The sequence below is a fragment of the Peromyscus eremicus genome, chromosome 9, assembly GCF_949786415.1.
Source record: "Peromyscus eremicus chromosome 9, PerEre_H2_v1, whole genome shotgun sequence".
Taxonomy (NCBI): domain Eukaryota; kingdom Metazoa; phylum Chordata; class Mammalia; order Rodentia; family Cricetidae; genus Peromyscus; species Peromyscus eremicus.
In genome coordinates this window covers 51,807,979-51,829,171 of record NC_081425.1, presented here as the reverse complement: position 1 = coordinate 51,829,171, position 21,193 = coordinate 51,807,979, and the positions used below count along the sequence as shown (strand labels likewise).

The following is a 21,193-nucleotide window of genomic DNA, read 5'->3' as shown; positions in this document are numbered from 1 at the left end:
AAGAAAAGACCTGTAACTATCTTCAGGGGATCTGACACCCTTCTCTGGCCTCCACCTGCACCTCCACAAAGCACACGCATAAATCGAAAAAAATGAAAAAAGAAATCTCCAAAATAAGTAAATGAAGTGTAATGGGAAACGACACCCAACCAGCCCATTATGTAGTGGTGTGCGAACATCTGTAACTCCAGTTCCAGGGGAATCCTACGCCCTCTTCTGGCCTCTATGAGCACTGCATGAAAGTGGTACACAGACATACATGAGGGAAAAACCTTCATACACATAAAATTTTTGAGTCAGGGTTTTTCTGTGTAACAGTCCTGGCTGTCCTAGAACTCGCTTTGTAGAACAGGCTGGCCTCGAACTCACAGAGATCCACCTGCCTCTGCCTCTGCCTCCCAAGTGCTGTGATTGAAGGCGTGCGCCACCACCGCCCAGCTAAAATTAAATTTTTTAAAGTATGAAAATGAATAACCTACATAAGTTACAAAAGTAAAAATAAAGAATTACAAATTTAAATTAGGTGTTACCTAAAAGACATAGAATTCTAAATACAGTTTGCAAATGTCATTTTTTAATGAATGCTAACTAAATTTTAGGCTGTATCTAACCTTTTGCATAGGCTGTAGTTATTAGCCATTTGTGTAGGAAATCCACTTCACAAAACTTATCCTATGCTGACATGCTTAGGAAGTGCCACTTGTGTGCAGAGTTATACCTTGCAGCCCCATATGTAATGGAAAAATGAGGAAAATTCTGGAAGGCTAAGGCAGATGTAAAAGATGACGGCACTTTCACTGTGGAACACTACTCAGCTGTAACAGAGAATGTAAACACATGTGACCGAATGGCGGGGTGCTAATAACAGCCGCCAGGAAACTGGTAAGCAATGTCTGAAACGCTGCCCAAGAACCTTCATTTTAAAAAGGCAGAGTGGGGGAACAGGATGATGAGTGCTTTCATTTTTGACTGTAGTGAAAATTATTTCATGGATAAAACAAAGAGGACTGGAAACGCACCTCACTGGCAGAACCCTGCGGAGTGTACACAGGGCCCTGGGTTCTGTCCCCGGCACCACAAACCAAGGAAAACAAGGGATCACAGGTGACGCCTTCTCTCTGGCATCTGGATTATCTCCTCCTACTTCCTCTCTCTCTGCCCGGAAGTCCCGCCTATACCTCCTACCTCGCTAATGGCCGTACAGCTTTTTATCACATCAATCACAGAAATACACCTCCACACAGTGTACAAATATACAACATGTAGGTGTGATTTTTGTATACAATCTCCAAGTCTAACCAGGGTTTAGTTGTTGTTAGAGACAATGTCAGCCTAGCATAATGGGAGCAGGTGGACCTAAATGAGCACAAATAGATTTTTTAAAAATATTATTATTATTCCATTTATTTGTATGCTTGTGTACACACAAGCACAAGCCAGAGGACAGCTTTTGGGAGTTGGTCCTCTCCTTGCACCACGTGGGTCTTGGGACTCCAACTCTGATGTTGAGCGGACAGTGAGCACATTTATCCACCCAGCCATCCCACAGGGCCCCCATCACCCCCTTTTGAAAGTTACACCTTCAAGTTCCTAGGAGAAAATGAATTCCTAAAATCTTTTATTGGACTGGTAAGATGACTCATAAGTCCTGTGGTCTCTATTTATGCACAAAGGCATATGTGCCCACGGACACACACATGCACACACCAAGTCAATAAATCACGTAATTTAAAAACAAAACAACAAACAAAAAATGCCTGTGGTTCAAGGGATGAAACCTAGGACTTTGTACATGCTAGGCAATGTTCTACCACTGGACAACACTCCCACCTCCCTTGTTTTCTTTCTTTCTTTCTTTCTTTTTTTTTTTTTTTTTTTTGATTTTTCGAGACAGGGTTTCTCTGTGTAGCTTTGCGCCTTGGTAGCCCAGGCTGGCCTCAAACTCACAGAGATCCGCCTGGCTCTGCCTCCCGAGTGCTGGGATTAAAGGCGTGTGCCACCACCGCCCGGCTTCCCTTGTTTTCTTTATGAAATAATTAAATAATAATAAAAGCAGCCAGGCGGTGGTGGTACACACACCTTTAATCCCAGCACTCAGGAGGCAGAGGTAGGCGGATCTCTATGAGTTTGAGGCCAGCCTGGTTTACAGAGTGAGTTCCAGGACAGCCAGGACTGTTACACAAAGAAACCCTGTCTTGAAAAACCCCAATAATAATAGTAATACAAATCCACTCAGAGCTATACTGACTACATACTCTCACCCCCTTAATTCACAACTTTCAATGGATGTTTTTGTAATAATATAGAACTCCCTGAAAGTTCTAGGGCTCAACCATAATAAATTTAGGAGCATCACTTTATTCCACCAAACTCTAGGCCCTCCTAGGGCTGTTCTGGCAGAAAGTTAGAAGGCTTATGAAACTCTGGCTGCCATGGCTAGGCATGGGGGCTCCCCTGGTAGGTGAGTTCCATACCTGCCAGGCCTTCTGGCCTGATATAAACTGGAAGGCCCAGTAGGGGGCTCTGCTTCCCCATGTGGGCTGGGCCCAACCAAGGGCCCCCTCTGGAGACTCCATGGCAGTCGGGGTTTGGAGTTCTTGGGATGGACAAGCATGAGGCCCTGGCTGGCAACAGTCCCAAGTTAGCAGACTCTGGACTTCTTATCTCCTGGCATTCTGACAGCCGCCAGCATGGAGGTCAGAGAAGGCCCACTGTAGACTCTAAGGGGGTGAGGGGTGACAGCATGACCCTTTCCTCCTTCCCTGCTTGCTGTCTTTGAACCCTCTCTTTCCTCCAGAGTCTGCAAGAGAAAGAAGTACGGGGCTTCCCCAGACCAACTACTAAGGCAGAAGCAGAAACCCCCCTCCCTTGGTGCATCCCATATGCTAAGCAATAACTGACCCCCTTCCTAGTGTTCCAAGGAAAACACGAGATTATTGGTCAATTCACCATATTTAAAGGGCGGTGAGCAGGACACTTCTTTGGTATTCCCCAGTTAGGCTCTGCCACTCGCAAGCACTGTGACTCTGGGGATACCAATTGACCTGGATCCAGTGTCTTTAAAAGTCACCCCAGATAACAGGCCGGCCTGTGGTTCTGCAAAATGGCAGGGTGTTACTTTCTTCAGGCGCTAAATGGAATAGAGAGAATAGAACTGGTAGAGTTGAGTGAGGGGAGCACATGCAATACATTCCACCCCAGGAGGGATTAGCTTGGGGTGCAGGAAAGAGGAGGGGTTAGAAAATCTTTGAAACCAGGACCCAACCTGTGAATGACAAGCATCCTACACACACAAGGGCGCTGTGGGTGGTTGGGGTGGAGTCCTTCCTGGCCATCACTAAACCCTAAGGAGGAACAGACTCATGGCAGAAAAACACCCATTTTCCCCTAAGATTGCCCAATGGATCTGTGAGCTATTCCCTGGCAGGCCACAGAAAAGCAATCTCCCCAGGAGGACAAGGGACACTTTATATCCTGCTAAGAAGAAGACAATTCAACTTATGTCTGGGTTCCAACCATCCTTACAACCTAGCCTACTTGAGCTGCTGAGACTCTAAACCCACAAAATGGTGGCGCTACCAAGGCGCCAGCCACATTCCAGACATGACCACAACGTCCCACCAGAGAGTGAGAACAGACTCACTGTTGGACAGAGAACCACACAGCTCCAAAGACCTGAGTACTCTGCCACTGTGTCCCACCTCTAACAAACGGCTCCAACTAGCAAGGAGACCTCCGGAGTTGCCGCTTAATTCTTCACTCCCCTCTGTCTTCACCTGAAAGGCAGAGCAGGTGGCCGGTGAAGGGTGAAAACCAAACACTGTCCAAGGGACCTGGGCTTTCGGCATCAACACTGGGTCTGCTACAGAGCTCTGGATCCCCGGGAGCCTGTAATTCTCCTCTTGTCTAAATGAAAGACCAGTTACATAGCCTCCCTCAGTCCTCGAGTTAGTTGGTTGCTTAGCCAATTTCTGGGTTCTTTTATCCCCGTATTTGGTGAACAACCAAAAGACAGATACAGCAGCAAGAAGTGTTCTGGCATGGTCCTTCTGGAAGAACCCATATCCTGGGTCAGTTCAGTGCCTCTGGTCACACCAATGAAAGTCACACAAAGAGGACCCATCTGCTGACTGGCACCACTGGCAAAGAGCTCAACTGAGTCACCAACAGAAAAGGGACCTTTAATTCTAGTTGTTGAAAGTTGTGATTCTGGCCATTCCTCTGGCTGCTTGGCCAAGGAGGCACGTTGGAACCGCTCAGTGTTTAAGGGTTGTTTTAACAGGTAAGGATTATGGAATTGTACATATTTCAGATCAACAATTCAGGCTGGCCTCAGTACTAACCTGAACCCTCCCCAAGGTCGCAGACCATGTTAAGAACAGGCACTGAACAGAGGTCAGGGTGGCTGGCTACTCTGGGGCCAGTTTCCATCATCCCCTAAAATCAACAACCCCAGTCACTGTATCCCAGTGACCAGGGGCTAGCTGGGTAAAAAGGACTAATGTCACAACTTCAAATCCAGAGGTTGCTTCAGGAAGCAGTGTTCTGCCAAAGTTGCTCCTGCCCTACCCTTCCATTTAGGTCACAGGAAAGCACCCTGTCCCTCACCAAACCAAACTCAGAGTCATCTTGAACACACAGGCCACATAACTATTTGGACAGTCCGATCAGTTTGGAACCTGGGAGACACAAGATTCTTAAAGCTGAACCCACAATCGAGAGGGGCACTTTTTCTGGTGCGATCTCACTTCAGGATCACAAGGTGAATCTGAATGGCTATTTGGGCCATAGTCCTAAAACTCCAAGAGGGAGCTGCGGGTAACCAGACCACCTAATTTGGTCAGTCCCAACCTAAAAGACTCCAAGAGCCATTCCTGCCGTTAGCCAAGTGGGAAATCAGCTCGGTGCGTCCCTAGCGGTTCTCCATTCCGGCCCAACCTAATCAGAAGGATTGGGCATCACTCTTCAGCCGGAGGGTGGCCTGGCAGGGGGCAGGGAGGAGGGTACACAGGTTCCTGGAATGTAAGGTCCAGGCACCGGGGCCACAGGCGAGCAGCCGCCACCGCAGAGCATCCGATCTGCTCATCTACTCCGCTTCCTCTGCGCTCTGTGTCCCCGGGCTCTTAGAAAACCCATCTCAGCCTTTCCGCGCAGCTATCGACCTCTCCGGCGCCCTTCTCTAGCTCAACACATCCCAGGCCCTCTAGCAGAAGGGACAGCTCTGTGACCTCCTTCCCCTCGCCACCGTGGCACGGCGATCAGGTGCCACCAGGACCGGGCTCAGGGAGTGCGCGGCCTCCAGAAAGGATCCCGGTCCTCGGTGTGCCTGTGTCCCCAACCCCCATCCGGTGTCCCCCAGCCAGGAGGTGCGCCGGTTCCCATCCTGCGTGCGCCGGCTCAGTCCTCACCTGCAGTCCTCCAGCCGGCAGTCGGACCGGCGCAGCCTCACTATCCAGGCCCCGGGGCAGCCGGCGACACAGCTACTGAGTGGGTGCGTCCCCGCCGACAGCCACGCGCCCCCTCTCTGCGTCCGGCCCCCGCCGCGTGCGCATGCCCGGCCATATACCCCGCGCGTCACCGCAGGGCCCGCCTCCGCTTGCCGCCCCGCCCCGCTCCCCAGGGCATGCCACGTGGGGCGGCCAGGGAGCAGCGTCCAGTTACCCCAGCCAACCTGGTCCTCTAACGCTATGCATCCCGGGCTCGCATCCTACCTCTCACGGCCTCATCCACCCTTCCTCTGGAATTCCATCCTTGACTCTATGAGGCACCGCAGGCCCCTCTATTCTCTGGAAACCTTCCATCTGTCCTTCTGTGCCCTTTGTGGGAAACTCTCACAGCCTGGCCTCCATCCTGAAGTAGAGTGCCCTTCTCTTGGTAGGCATTTGTGTTTTAACACTGCTGATGAATCTAAGAGGCGTCTCTCTGTTTTTCCCCAATTCTAAAATGTTCTCTAAGCAGGATGGAGCAACCCATAGCCTGTGTTTCCTTTGCATGTCTCAGCCAACCAAAAGAACCAAAATGTCTTGTCACGATCCAAATAAAAGATTATATTCACATTTCAGATTTTTTCAGATTTTTCGCACCACTTTCTCGCAGTAATCAGATTCCTAAGGAGCCAGTCAAGCCTTAGGTTTTGTTTGAGGAATGTCTTGGGAGGGAGTCTCTTCCGCTGTAGGAAAGGCCTATTGTGTTGGGTGTCGAGCCTCGGATATGCAAATTTCTTGAGAAAAATAAACCACCCACTAAACTCTTATTGTTCTATTCAGCGGGACGTTCTTAGGATTGTTTCCTCTATGGCTTAACCAGCTGTCACCTGGAGCTGGAAGACCCATTGGCAGTACTTTCAATGACAGAGGAGCCAGTGAGTACCCATGCTTCTGTCCTGGCACAGGGAAAGTGCCCAGCTGCCTGGAGTAGCTCTAGATTTGTGCGATAGAGACCGCATCCAAGTGTTGGGGAAAGTTCCCTCGAGAGGGAAGTCATGGGAAAGGAACCCAATGTTCCTAGAACAGGTGGCAGCAAGGACCCAGTGCTCAATGGCAGCTTGCTCTTCAGGGCTGCCTAGAGAAAAAGAGGTAAACACTAAAGTGGGTGGTGGTGGATGCGGGGTAACCGCCAGTCCTGGTGGTGCAGACCTATCATCTCAGCTACTCTGGAGGCAGGAGGATCTCAAGTTCAAGACCAGCTGGGGCAATTGCGTGAGACTTTCTCAAAATAAAAGGTAAAAGGGGACTGGGTACATGTTGGTCCAGTGCATGCCGAAGCTTGCATGAAGCCATGGGTTTGAGGCCAGCAAAACCAGGTCTGGAAATGCACTCTTCTAATTCAGCACTTGAGAAGTGGAGTCAGAAGGATCACAAGTTTAAAGTCACCCTTTGGTCTCATAATGAGTTTGAGGCCATGCCTGAGCTGCCTCTGTCTGTAAACTGATTGTGTCTTGCCTAGCATATACAAAAGATAAAAGTACAGAGGCCAGCCAGATTCCTCTGGTCACTCTGTGATTTTCTAAAATTCAGTTATCTCCACTCTGTAATTTCAGTGCTCCAGTGGGTAAGGGGGGGCGGGGGGGGGGGGAGCTGTGACAGCCCTCTCATTTACTTTCTGAGTGATTCTGAGGTAATGATAGCTCTTGCAGAATTTCCTCCAGAGCCCCTTCAACTCTGTAATAACACTGAATATTTGTCTTGGTTAAACTTACAGAGTTTTTCAGACATTATGTCATCCACATGGGACTCCAAAGTGCAATGGGCTGTCAGGAAAGGTCAGTCTCCCATCAGGCCTTTCCTCGAAGGAGTATATAAAAAGAATGAGAAGCCCACCTGGAGACAGGGTATCAAATACTTCAGATATGTACATCTCTGAATAGGAGGGAGCCCAAGTACATATCCCACAGGACTGCAGGTAAGGTGTCAGTACCATAGCTTGCGTCAAGCAGCTGTCAAAGACTGTGCAGAGTCCTCGGTGGGGAGCTGGCCACCATGTATGTAATGCCAGCCCTCGGTCGGTGAGGTAAGAGAGTCAAGGGGTCAAGGCCAGTTCAGCTCCACAGTGAGAGGCCAACCTGGGTTACAAGAGACCCTGTCTCCAAACAAACAACAAACAAACAAGCAAATACAAAGTACTAGCGGGAAAGAGAGGAGTGAGGGACACCCCATCTCGGGGCCTATCTGTGTGGCATTGTCACTTGTTTGTAGAACTGTCAAAGTCCACAGGGGCAACTGGAGGAGTTGATAAGCTATCTCAAGCTGATAAGCTATACACAAGAGAAATACAATTAATCATTAACATAGCTTAAAATCAAAAGGTCCTAAGTCTCTGTATCCGCCCCCACAGACATTTCTCCAGGAGGCATATCCTGATTAGATGACATACCCTGACTAGGTAGGTCCTACCTTGTCCATGACAGTGATGTCCACCACACATAGTAACAGTTTGGAGCCTGGGTGCTATGTCACGACCCATGTCCCTGCCCCCCCTTACTGTATTGTCCCCTTTTCCTCTCATCCCTTCTTCTTAGTGAGTTTCCTGAGTGTTGTGAAATATATTTGATCTGTTCTTTCAGACTTTTCAGAAACCCATATTTTTTAAAAAGCTATATACTTGGTGTCTCACAACCCTCTGTAACTCCAGTTCTGAGGGATCTGGTCCCCTCTTCTGGTCTCCACAGGCACTGCACACACATGGTGCACTTCCAGGCATGAAGGCAAATCACTCATACATGTAAAACTAAAAATAAATAAATCAATCATAATATAGTGCCACAACTCCAGTATAAATAATATACCAAGCAAAAATTCCATAAAATAAGGTCTAAGAGTGTAGTTCCTTTGGTAGAACATTTGCCTAGCATGCTTGAGGCTTTGGGTTCAATTTACAGGACCACAAAACAAAGGGCCAGGCATGATGGTCCATGTCTTTAATCCCAGCACTCAGGAGCCAAGAGCAGTCAGATCTCTGTGACTTCAAGGCCAGTGACAAACCCACTAAATATGATTTTGTGACCATTTATTGGCTTGTGATCTACAAAATTAATATGACTCATGGAACGTGGATTTTTCCCTTGAGAGCATTTCATTTCTAATACGAGCTTTTTATTAATACATTTATCTGTTTATTTATTGGATGTACATGTTTGTATGTACTTGGGCACCATGACATGTGCATGGAGGTCAAAGAACAACTTGCAGGGAGTTGGTTCTCTCCTTCCTCCATGTGGGTCTCGGGAATTGAACTCTGGTTGTTAGGCATGGAAGCAGGTGCCTTTACCCACTGAGCTATCTTGCCGAGACCCAAGTATTTTATTTCTACCCCTACCTTAGAACTTAACCTGCCTTGATAAGAGATTCCATTGGGGACCTGAACCCCGTAATAGAGCAGTTTGCACATAACAGGTTCTCTTTAAATATTTGTTGGCCTGGCTAGCAGCTCTCTGGAAATTGGATGTTGGGCAATATTTAAGGGAAACTGACATGGTCATGGCCCTGCCAATATATACAGATTTCCTGTAGGAGAGGTGAGGGAAACACCCTGCAGGAGAAGCCAAAGAAATGTGATACCCATCCTGTAGTGTGGGGGGGGTTGGGCTGAAGACTCAGAAAGCCAGTCCCCTGAGTCAGCTGTGCTGACAAGACTCCTCATCCTTCTCGTCAGTTCTGGACCATGTTGGTTTGGCCAAGAGTCCACAGCTTTTCTCCAGACTGTTAGATCAGTTCATTCCTCTGGGGAGTGGATTTTTTTTTTTTTTTTTTGATTTTTTTTTTTTTTTTTTTTTTTTGTGGTCTATGTTATGGTAGGACTTAACAAATTTAAGAGGATCAGAGAAAACATGACGATGTCCTTCACCTCAAATTCAGGCTGAAGGACCCAAGGACCCATGTGTTAACAGCCTATGCTGCTAGGCAAAGCTCAGTTGATGGCCAGAGGCCTCAGCTGTGAATCGCATGTAAGCTTCTAACCCGGACAAACAAAAGGGCAACTGGGAGAACACTCAGCTCTGCAGTAATTACCTATGGGAATTCTGACTGGGCAAACAAATATTACCAGTATCCCATAACCTTTTTATCCATGCTTTTGGTAATTTGATTCTTCTTATTCTATTTTTGTTTTGATATTTATTTTATGTGTATGAGTATTTTTGCTTGCATGTACGTATATGCACCAACTACACATTTGGTACCTGCAGAGGTCAGAAGAGGATGCTAGATTCCCTGGAACAGGAGTTAGAGAAGGTTGTGAGCATGTGAGTGCTGGGAACCTAAGCTAGGTCCTCTGCGGAGGCAGCCAGTGCTCTTCACCTCTGAGTCATCTAACACCTTTAATTTTTTTTTTTTTTACATTTATTTTGTGTATGGCAAGATGCCACAGTGAGTGTGTGGAGGTCAGAGGACAACTTAGGGGAAACCAGTTCTCTCCCTCCACCATGTGAGTGCAGGGACTGAACTCAGATTGTCAGGCTTGGTGGCAAGTGCCTTCACGGACTGAGCCATCTCACCGGCCACCCCATTTGTTCTTCACCAGTCTAGCTAAAGGTCTACCCATTTTGTTAGGCTTCTCAAAAAGACAACTTATGGCTTTGCTGAGTTTTCTGGGTTTTTTGTTTGTTTGTTTTTGTATTGTTTTTGTCTTCTCTTAATTTCTGCTCTGACCTTTATTTTTAGATTAGCTGGATATGTGGCACACACCTAAATGTAATTCAGCTAGCTCCCTGGGAAGCTTAGGAAGAAGGACCACTTAAGTTTAAACATTCGAGATCAGCTTGGTCAACATAGTGAGACCTCCATCTCAGAAATTAAAATTTTTTTACACACTATGGCATGTGTTTCTCCCTGCCTCCCTATATATAACAAATAAATGTACTTTTTAAGAACTTTTTAATGATAGAGAAGGCACTTGAAATTGAGCCCCCTGGCTCCCCTTGAGCTGATGACAACTGTTAAGACCGACAAACAGCTCAAGCTCATAGACACAACTTCAGTGCCTTACTGTCTGGTCCCCAGCCTGCTCGGGGGAACCACCTGGCTAAAGGTGGTGCTGCTCCCAACATGCAGAATAACAGAAGAATAATGCTAACTTTTGCTTCTCTCTGAAGAAAAAGCATTATCGTCATTTAATAAACAAACCGTATTCTTTCAGACACAACTACATACATAGATGGTTTTTATTTCACACCACAGGGCTCAATTGCTTGGCACTGAAACTGAAAAACAAGGCAAGAACATCAGGTATGGAAAAGCACAGCCATTCTGGCATTACGTTACGTACCTGCTCTACCTAAAGATAAAGGAGTGCTAGAGACAGCAACTTCTAAGGACAAACCTAAATACTTCCAAAGAAATCCAAGAAGTAGAATTTGTTCAGCTAAAGACCCATTTTTCAGTCTGTTCTGTTTAATTCTGTGGCTTTTCCATTTCAGGTCTCAGCCTAGCCTTGGTCACAGACTCCAAATAAAACCAGGGGTGCATTTGAAGAAATCTGAAGATTTTGAAACAGAAGGGAAAAAAAAAAAACCACACAGAAAACCAATGTTTCCCCCAAACACTGAAGCCCACAGGCATGAGGACAACTTCTTAGATGTCTCACTCAAATGAGAGCTCACATTTATCCAAGCCAACTTTGGGAAGCCTGAACCTGGATTTTGAAAATTTCAAGCAACATCAGCCCACAGCTAGAAGAAACTCTTGCAAAATCTCATTTACAGACATTTGTAGAAAAAAATCTACACTCTATCCAGAATGTTCCTATGCTGAATCCTTCTCATGTATTCTGATCGAATTAATGAAGATCAGCACAAAGAGCAAAGGTGTGTGTGCGCACATCTGTCAGGGGCTGAAAGGTGCAGAGAAGCAGCTTTGGCTGGACTCTCAGGAAGCCAGGGTAGCTGCACTCACATTCCTGAGACAAGTGGGTTCTAGGGCTCGACTGTGCCTTGTGCTGATTTAACTGCCTGTCTTTCACACATGCTCACAGCTGCGCTCTCTGAAGCACTATGATGCACAGGCCTTTCTATAGCCCTCCCCAGCTGCCCAATAAAGTAACTCTCTCATTTAGATATCTGCAATGACTTCCTATCACTTCTGGCACCAGAAATAGGATGGTCCTGTAGGCATGACCTCCAGGTATCACTAGGGCTCACGCTGCCTTGGGGGGCTATTTTTTTTTTTTTTTTTTTTTTTTGTCTTTACTTATTTTGGTAGGAGGATTGCTGAGGACTGGACTCAGGGATTTTACATGCTAAGTGCATGCTTTATCACTGACCTGGCCCCCTAGTGCTGCGTTCTTGATGCTGCGCTTCGCACAGGGGCAGCACTGCTGACACCACTCTGCTCTACAAGAGCAGCAATGCAGCTTGTAGCTGGTACCTAGAAACTTGCTTCCTTGACCGAGAGCAAGGTTTGGTTTTGTTGTGGGCTTTGGGGGGATGGGGGTTTTGTTTTTTGAGACAGGGTCTCACTCTGTAACCTTGGCTAGCCTGCAACTCACCATGTAGCCCTAGCTGGCCTTGAACTAAAGATCCTTCTGCTTCAGTTTCCCAAGTGCTGGGATAACAGACATGCACCACCACACTCTACTGTAATACCAGGGTTAAAAGAAGAGAAATCTAATTCTACAAGGATGGAGAAAGAGAAAATGCCAACATAAAACCCCACTCCCGTTTCTGTTGATTCTGTGAGAATGAGCAGAGCTGGAGTCCAGTTGCCCCTTGTAGCCAGTGTCCACGCTGCCAGTTACAGGAAGAACAAGTTCTCACACAGCTGGATGGCTGGTTCATGATGCAGAATCTGTCCAGACAGGAAGGCTAGCTTGTGGGCATACTTGCAAGGAGCTGGAACTCGGATAGTACCAGGCCAATTCCAGTACATGTGGCACAGTTTGAAAGTCAACCTAAAGTTAGGATGAAAATGTGTTAACACTTCCACCTTCACCTAGAGGTGGGCAGGGTTTCACTTTCTTGGGGATACAGCACACAGCACACTCACCAACAAACTGAGGAGTCCTGGAAACCCAATGTCATTTTCAGGAACTATTGGTTTTATATTTGCTTGGTTGGTTTGTTTTGGGGTTACATGCTCTCAACTATCTAGCCTAGGCTGGCTCAGAACTCCACTAGCCCAGGCTGGCCTTGAGCTGCCAGTGATCTTCCTGCCTCAGCCTCTCAAGTGCTGGGATTATAAGTGTGAGCCACTAGGTCTGAGAGAGTAATCATTATTTTTTAATCTGGAATTGTTTACATTTCCACTTAAGCCAAAGGACAGGTACCTTCTCATTTTAGGTATTTCCCTATTTGTTTGTTTGTTTGTTTTTGTTTTTAATTAAAAAAGGGGGGCTGGAGAAATAGTTCAGCAGTTAAGAGCACCTGCTGCTCTTCCAGAGGACCCAGGTTTGGTTCCCAACAACCACATGATAGCTTACAACCATCTATAACTCCAGTTCCAGGAGATCTGATACCTTTTCTAGCCTCCACAAGCATCAAGCACACACATGGTGTACATATATTCATTTGGGGAAAACACTGTACATGTAAAATACAATACAATAAAAGAAGAAAATCATCGCAAAGGGAAAACCTATTTTGTCTACAGGAAAAGGCTAAAAGGACATTTACCAGTCTACTGTGTCAGTACATCATAAACATGGCTGTATGTCCTAGTCATTCGCAGTGGTTATCTATCTTTCCATCTAGCTAGCTAGCTAGCTTTTTGAGATAAGGTCTTGTTATATAGCTGGGACTGGCCTGGAACTAACTATGTCCTTCAGGCTGGTGATTCTAGGTGATTTTCTGGCTTCAGCCTCCTGAGTGATAAAATTATAAGCACGTGTTACCACATGCAGCTGGAGCAGTCTGTTAAAATATAAATGCCCGTAGGCATGGTAGTGTGTCCTGTAATCTCTGCTACTCAGAAGGCTGAGTGTTAGGAGCATGACTTTAGTTCAAGAGTTTGAGACCAACTTGGGCAACATAACAAAACCAATGCTTTATAACACACAGGAGTGAAGGCTAGCAGGTACCCACATTTTCTTAAAGTTCAAGTGATTTTAATATAAAACAGGAATACAAATCACTCCTCAAAAAGATAACTACTATACTATCAAGATCTGGGAGAGTCAAGGGGTAAAATACTGCCGGCCGGTTCAGGTGGTGAAATGCTTACTGCATGAGTGAGGACCGGAACTCAGTTCCCAGCAACCACATGGTGAGTGCATGTAATCTCAACACCAGAGACAGACCTTGTCTAACTGGAGTTCTAGATCCCAGTGAGAGATACTGTCTCAAAAATCAAGGTAGACAGCTGCTAAGAAAAGACACCCTGATGCTGACCTTAGCCTCTAGACCTGTGTTCATAAGAACACACACAAAAGGAATATGCTATCTTGAGGGACAGTGACTAATGACTCAGCTATTAGTCGGGATGAACAGTGAGAACAAGTACATTTCTGACAGGCTCACCTCTGCATGTGATCAGGGCTCAGATTTGCAGTGTTCAGGACACAGATGTAGTGTGTAGGTATGCCACAGCCCTGCCGCACATGATGGGCAAGAAGGTAGAAATCCACCCTAGCAAAGAAAGAGCACCAACAAAACTTTTTTAGCTCGGTGGTGGTAGAGCACGCCTTTAATCCCAGCACTCAGGAGGTAGAGACAGGAAGATCTCTTTGAGTTCGAGGCCAGCCTGGTCTACAGAGCCAGTTCCAGAACAGCCAGGGCTACACAGAGAATCTCTGTCTCAAAAATCAAAAAAAAAATTTTAGGCCTCTGAACACAGCTTTGTGGTGGAGTGTTTGTCTAGCATTCATGAGGCACAAGGTTAAATCCCCAGTAACAAAATGTGTGTGCATGCCACGTGTACTCAAGTGTGTGTATGTGTGTGTGTGTGTGTGGGGGGGGGGGTTGACAGAGATGCACTTGTGCCCATGCAGGACTATTGCTCCACCACTGAGCTCAATCAAAGCTTGCTTTCTTCAACACCCCAACGAGGATTCCATTCTACACCTCTCCAGGAATATTCAGGCAACAGGCAACTTCTCCAGCTTACTCTTCCTCATTTTGTCTACTTACCACTCACAGCTGGTTATGGTATGATCAACCACAGTCCCAGGGGAGGGGGTCACAAAGTGATCGGGAGCGGCAAGGTACAGATTGGTGCTGATTTTCTTCTGAACCACAAACACCACCATCTTGGGGTGGTAGTTCTCAAAAGCTTCAAAGCACTTCTGCAGCTGAGGGATCTCATAGTTGGCAACTGTCTTTAGCTGGCCATCAGACACTCCATCTCGGTAGACCACGATCTTCTCTGGGAGACAGTGGTTCACCTGCAATGACAGCTGGAGGAGGTGACTCCAAGGGCCCTTGGCTCAAGGACCACAGTGAAAAGCTCACAGTCATTGTACAGGCTGGAGTCTGGGCAGGTGGGCCCTGTAGCAGTTAGCCCAAAGCACATGACTGCCAAGCATGCCATTTCTAGATTTGTTCAGAGTAGCAAACAGGCTTGATACAGCCAAGGTGCTATAAAATATGAAGGGAAACTCGGCAATGAGTAACATGCTCCCAGCCTACCCTCAAAAAGAGCTAAAGCCGTTAAAAGGCAATGGTAGGAGCCTGGCATGGTACACACATCTGCAATGGCAGATCTGAAAGGCCGAGACAGGAGGATCACCATGAGTTCTAGGGCACCTGGGCCATATGGTGAAATCTTGTCTCTGGAAAAAGGAAGGAAAGGAGGGAGGGAGAAAGGAAGGAGGGAAGAGGAAGGAAGGAGAAGGAGGAAGCAAGGACTCAAAATTTTTACAAAGATAATGGCCAGAAAAGGTAAGTCAGTGTTTATCTGACTTGGATTTAATGCTGACATCTGTCCAGAAAAGAACCCAGAGTGTTAAGGAAAGTCTAACACATGAATTAAGACTCAGATTTTAACACACAAGTAACATCCCAAGTTGCTGACAGGTGATAGCTTCTTTACTGAATGTCCCCTGACTAGTAGGATGTCAGATACACTTATGATACCTAATAAAGTAAGGTAAGGTAAGGCTCACTGCATCAGCCCTGAGAGTGCATTTGGTTACATTCAGTACTGATTACAGTTTAATGTAGGTTCTTGTCCCTTAAAAGATAAATCATGAGTAAAGCTTAAATACTCATTACATTCTGTAAAGACGGCTCTACAAGAAAAGTTTATCTCAAAAAAACTCTTTTCCAAAAATGATCTTGCTGAGCATGGTGGCTTGTAATCAAAGCTGTCGAAAGTCCAAGGCAGAAAGACTGCTGTGAATTTGATGCCAGCCTAGGCTACACAATAAACTGCAGGTTAGCCTAAGTTGTGGGGTAAACTCTGGTCTCAAATTTCCTCCCTTCAAGCATCTTTTTAAAGTTTTCATTCAATGTTTCAAGCTGGGTGGTGATAGTACATGCCTTTAACCCCCACACTCCAGGGGCAGAGGTAGATGGATCTCTGTGAGTTCAAGACCAAGTTGCCTACATGTTGAGTTCCAGGTCAGCCAGGGCTATATAATGAGACCCTGGTTTCAAAACTTTTTTTAAAAAAAAAGAACATTCCCCTTTTCCGAGACACCTCAAACATTCCAACATTTACAAACATCTTCACAATCACTGGAGCTACTATCCCTATCTGTGGTACTTTTTTTCTGCCTCTCATCTCTCCCCCTTGGCCCTTTTTTTTTTCTTTTTTTTTTTTAAATGTGACAGGACTTCAGTCCCCTCCTCTTAACAGTCTTGTATACAGAGTGACTGCAAGGTCTCCAGACTCTAAAGCAGGGTTTCTCAGCCCCAGGAGGCCAGTATTCGGAGATGGATGAGTGTTCACTATTAGAGCTGTCCTGTGCTCTGTACATCTGCGTTTAGTGCTGTCCCAAGTCTCTGCCCACTAAATGCCAGCAGCACTCTCCTCCAGTTATAACCACAGGCGTCTCCAGATACGGCCCCAGTGAGGAACTACAACTTTAGCCACAGAGCACACACAAAACTCAGCCACACTCAGAAGCTGATGCGCTGTGGTAAGAGGGGAGGTGACTCGGGAGAGCAGATGTGCCTTTCCACATAAGCAACAGAGGAAAAACACGGGACTTGGGGTCAGGAGCTCTGCTGAGTCTGACTCCACTGCTTCTTAGCTATGGCTTCAAATTCTGTTCTTGTTGAAAAACCTAGTAAAAAGATCACCTCACCACGTTCTCAAGGCAGAGGAAAGAAGTTATATGTACATATTTAGGTAAACACACTGGCTGGGGAAGTGACTCCGTGGGTAGAGGGCTTGTAGACTAGCATGTTCTCCAGGGCCCACATAAAAAGCCAGGGGCAGCAGCCTTGGGAGCAGAGACAGGAGACTCCCAGAGACTCCCAGGCCAGCCATGCAGCCCAACAGTGAGCTCTGACCTCCATCAGTCCCTCCATCTCAACAAGAAGCTGGAGAGTGATGAAGACACACACACATACACCACACACACTGGTATATAAGATGATGTACAGTTTAACATATAAATATATATAAAGGCTGTAGAGGCTGGGTGTGGCGGTGGATGTCTGTACTTCTAGCATGTACAATGCTGAGGCAGGAGGACTGTGAATTTAAGGCCAACCTGGGTTACACAGCCTGAGACCCTGTTTCAAACTAACTAACTTTTGTTGTCAAAGTTCAGAACAAGTCAGGTCAAGACAATAATGAGGTGAGTGGAGTGAAAAAAAAGTGGAACTCAAATTCATCTGAAGTGTTTTCTGCCACTACCTCGGTGTTCAGCCTGTGCTAACCTGTCAGTGAGTGAGTGGCACTAGACTATGTTAGCTTCCAGCACAACTGAAAGACCAGCTCCCAGCTATGGACTTACACCTAGTCAACAATGTTAAAATTCTCTAGGTCACCTAGTCTGTCCTTACTATGTAAAATGATAGTCGAGGGAAGGATCACTATATAAGGTCAATCACAAGCCTAAAGGAGAACTGCTAAGTGTATGGTGTAGAGCCCGTCAGTGCTGTGGACACATGGCACACTAAATGGCCAGTAGAGCACCATCTCAGTGCTCCTGGCACTGGGCAGCTGGCAGGGTCCAGTGGGCAGTACAGCTGCTGAGCTGAATGCTATTTGGTGTGAGCTCCACTCATTCACAAAAACGAATGTGTCATCTCCACTAGATATGTGCCATTGCACTGCCTCAGAAAACTGCAAAATTCATCTGTCTGTCCATTTGGAGACAGGGTCTCATCTAGTGCAGGCTGACCTCAAACTCACTGTGTACCTGTGGCTGGCCTAGAACTCTTAGTCCTCCTGTCTCTACTCTCTCTGCTCTGCAAAACTATTTTGTTAACATGCAAATGCTCATGGAGTTCAAATGAGACCTGGGAGCCAGACACACAAAGCGAATCTCCCCAGCACTGCAAACACCATCAAAGAGGAGTAAGTAAAACACTGCTGGCCGGAGTTCAGCTGCTACGTGCTTACCTAGCATGCACGGAGCCCTGGGTTCCACCTCTAGCACCAGATAAAACCCAGGTGTGGCGGTGCATGCCTGTAATCCTAGAATTCAGGAGACGGCAGTAGCAGGATCAAAAGTTCAAGGCCAGTCTCAGCTACAGAGAGAGTCTGGTGGTCAGCCTGTGCTGCCTGAGAACCTATCTCAAAAAGAATAAAAGAAAAAGTAAACCGCTATGGGAACAGAAGAGTGTAAGGGGAGGACTGTGTCAGGACACACAGACAATTCAGGCAGCCAGAGCAGGGAGTGTAAGACAAGGGGCAGGAAGGACAGCTGTGGCTGTCTGAGGCACGACACAGAGACTTGTAAGGTTCCTCCACTGACAGACTGCGGGAACAGGCTGGAGAGAAGAAAGGGGCTGTCATGACCCTTCAACTTAGGACCCGAAGACACAGAAGAGCTGGGAATGACGGTGAACACCTGAAATCCCAGTACGGGAGTGGGGGGTGGGGTGGGAGGTGGAGCTGAGGCAGGAGGCCATCCAGGGCTGGCTGGGATGGAGCTCATGGGAGAGTGCTTGCCTAGCATATACAACAGCCTTGGGTTCCATCTCCACCAGCACAAGAGGAGCAGACAGGAGTCGAACAGGTCCCCCTTGGACAGCAATCGTTTGCTCAAGATAATGTTGAACCCCAACCTCCTCCCAACTATGTGAGAAAAGGGAAGCTGGAATTGAAATACAGAAACAACATTGTCTTATAGGCCACAGGCACTGCCCTGTTCTGCTCTCTAGGATCAGATGCTCATCAAAAACACCTAGAAGCTGGACATGGCAGCATACCACTTTAACCCCAATAGTTGAGAGGCTAAGGCAAGAGGATTTGAAGAGGCTCAAAGACATGCTGGGCAACATAGTGAGACCTACACAAACACAGTGACTCTCTACACAAGACAAAATAAAAGATCGAACAAACAAAGGTGGTCCAGCCCCAGGTTCTGTCAGCCCCAGGCTGAGGGCACCTCTGCAGCAATTTCAGGTTGCAGCAGTCAGAGCTCAGGCAGAACTGTTAAAGCTCAAGTCAGGAGCAGGTCAAGTCAGCTCAGGGACTTAGTCAGGAGAGAGAAAGCTGCAGAGGCAGGTGTAAACCTGTTTTGATTTCCACACGCAAGTGGTAGGCAAGGCTGGTACCCAGCCTTGTAAAGCTGGAGTGGCCAGGAGCACACATGTAGACCAGGCAGCTGGACATGAGTGCAATGAACTGGATGTGCCAGACGGGATTCTCAGGATGGGCTCTGTGGAAAACTTCTCTTCTCTCCTGCTGGAGACCAAACCAGACAAGCACTCTGTTACCAAGCTTCATCCCCAGCATATCCCGAGACATTTTCATGAGAAATTTTGACATAAATTACGATAGCACTTTTCAGAATAAATTATGTGTAGTATTGCAGTAGACTCTTAAGTCAGATATTTCAGCCATTTGCAAACATGTTAAAAAAAAAAACAGCACTGGTCTCAAACTTTAGTAGTTACCACCTTTCATTTTAAACGCCATTTATTCTAATATGCATTGAACTTGGTAGTTTTGTTTTTGTGACAGGGTCTTGCTGTGGGATGGTCTGTATGTCAAATGTGTTGCTGATTGGTCAATAAATAAATCACTGATTGGCCAGTGGCCAGGCAGGAAGTATAGGCGGGACTAACAGAGAGGAGAATTGAGAGAACAGGAAGCTGGGTGAGAGAGACACTGCCAGCCGCCACGATGACAAACAGCATGTGAAGATGCCGGTAAGCCACGAGCCACGTGGCAAGGTATAGATTTATAGAAATGGACTAATTTAAGCTATAAGAACAGTTGGCAAGAAGCCTGCCACGGCCATACAGTTTGTAACCAATATAAGTCTCTGTGTTTACTTGGTCGGGTCTAAGTGGCTGTGGGACTGGCGGGTGAGAGAGATTTGCCCTGACCATGGGCCAGGCAGGAAAACTCTAGCTACAGGGTCTCATATAGCCCAAGCTGGTTTCAAATTCTGTATGTAGCTGAGCATGACATTCCACTTCTGATCTACCTATTTCCTGCTCTCAAGTGCTGGATCCCAGCTTACAGTTATTTCAACTTCATACATTTCCTTTCTTCCCTTCTTCCCTTTTTCTTCCTTCTTCACTAGCAGGGACTGAACTCAGGGCTATGTGCTAGGCAAGTGATTTACTACTGAGTTATGTGCCTGTCCTTCTTTTTACTTTTTGAAACACAATCTCACTAACCTCCAGCATGGCCTTGAATTCACATAGTAGCCCAGGCAGACCTAGAACTCTCAGTAATCCTCCTGCCTCACCCTCCCGAGTGCTGGGATTAGACATGCATGACTATGCCTGGTCTCTCATCTCTTTTTAGCACTGAGTAAGCTCCTCATTGTCTGGGTATGCCAGTCATTTAGACATTCACCCACCAAAGAGCACACTGGCTGCTTCCAGGTGTCAGTGAGCACGAGTAAGCAGCATCCAGGTAGTTTACTGTAGGCTCCTAGTTTTCAACTTGTTTGGGAAAATATCGAAGAACAGGACTCCTGGATTCTGGGGGAAGTTTTATGTTATATTATTAGTACGTTTGATTGTGTAATGGCAAACTTAGCGTTCTGACGGCTCTGCATCACCCCAGCATCTGGTATTCCCAGTGTCCTGGACTACTGTGCCATTGTCACAGCTGTATGGCAGGTCAATGTTGGTCTTCTGTGTAAGGCTCTAAGGGCATGGTCGATGTCTTTCTGTATGCTTACTTGACATTGGTGACATTCTTTCATGTCAGCTCTGGTCTTCTACTTTAGAGGAAGGAGAAGTGCAGTGAGGCAGGGCCTTCTTAGCCTTAGACAGGACCTATGTAGCCAAGCCTTGGCTGGCCTGATATTGATTATGTAACCAAGGCTGGAGTCAAAGCTGAGGCAAAATCCTTCTTCCTTAGCCCCATGTACTAGGATTCCAGTGTGTACCACCACACCCAACTGCTGTGTACCACCTTCCTCCACTCCTGGACAGACATCCAACACATGACACAGCCCTCTTGCCTCTGCCTCCCAAGTGCTGAATTATAGACTGCAGGCATGAGCCACCACAGCAGGCCATTTTGCCTCTTTTAATTTTTAGTTATTTATTTTGAGGCAGGGTCTATGTAGCTCAGACTAGCCTCCAACTGTGGAAGGACTGCTTCAGCATCATATAGCTATGAGCCACTGGTGACTTGTATAAAATGCAAAAGTAGCTGGCTGGGTTTTGCATCTTTACAAA

General features: G+C 46.7%; 2 protein-coding genes across 3 annotated transcripts in view; both read right to left on the bottom strand.

Annotated features, from left to right (window-relative positions):
* Slc39a14 (solute carrier family 39 member 14) overlaps positions 1-5,508 on the bottom strand; it is a 47,460-nt gene extending 41,952 nt beyond the window's left edge. Inside the window, exon 1 of the mRNA XM_059273366.1 lies at positions 5,409-5,508. The gene's annotated coding sequence lies outside the window, so the exon portion shown is untranslated. The remainder of the gene's footprint in view (positions 1-5,408) is intronic.
* A 6,182-nt stretch (positions 5,509-11,690) lies between these two features.
* The window catches only part of Piwil2 (piwi like RNA-mediated gene silencing 2), a 69,289-nt gene continuing 59,786 nt past the window's right edge, over positions 11,691-21,193 (bottom strand). For both annotated transcript variants that reach the window (XM_059273364.1, XM_059273363.1), the window contains exons 21-23: positions 14,555-14,808; positions 13,946-14,053; positions 11,691-12,381 (exon numbers count right to left, since the gene is read on the bottom strand). In XM_059273364.1, coding sequence (XP_059129347.1) covers positions 12,225-12,381; positions 13,946-14,053; positions 14,555-14,808 — 519 coding nt within the window. In that variant the 3' untranslated portion in view covers positions 11,691-12,224. The remainder of the gene's footprint in view (positions 12,382-13,945; positions 14,054-14,554; positions 14,809-21,193) is intronic.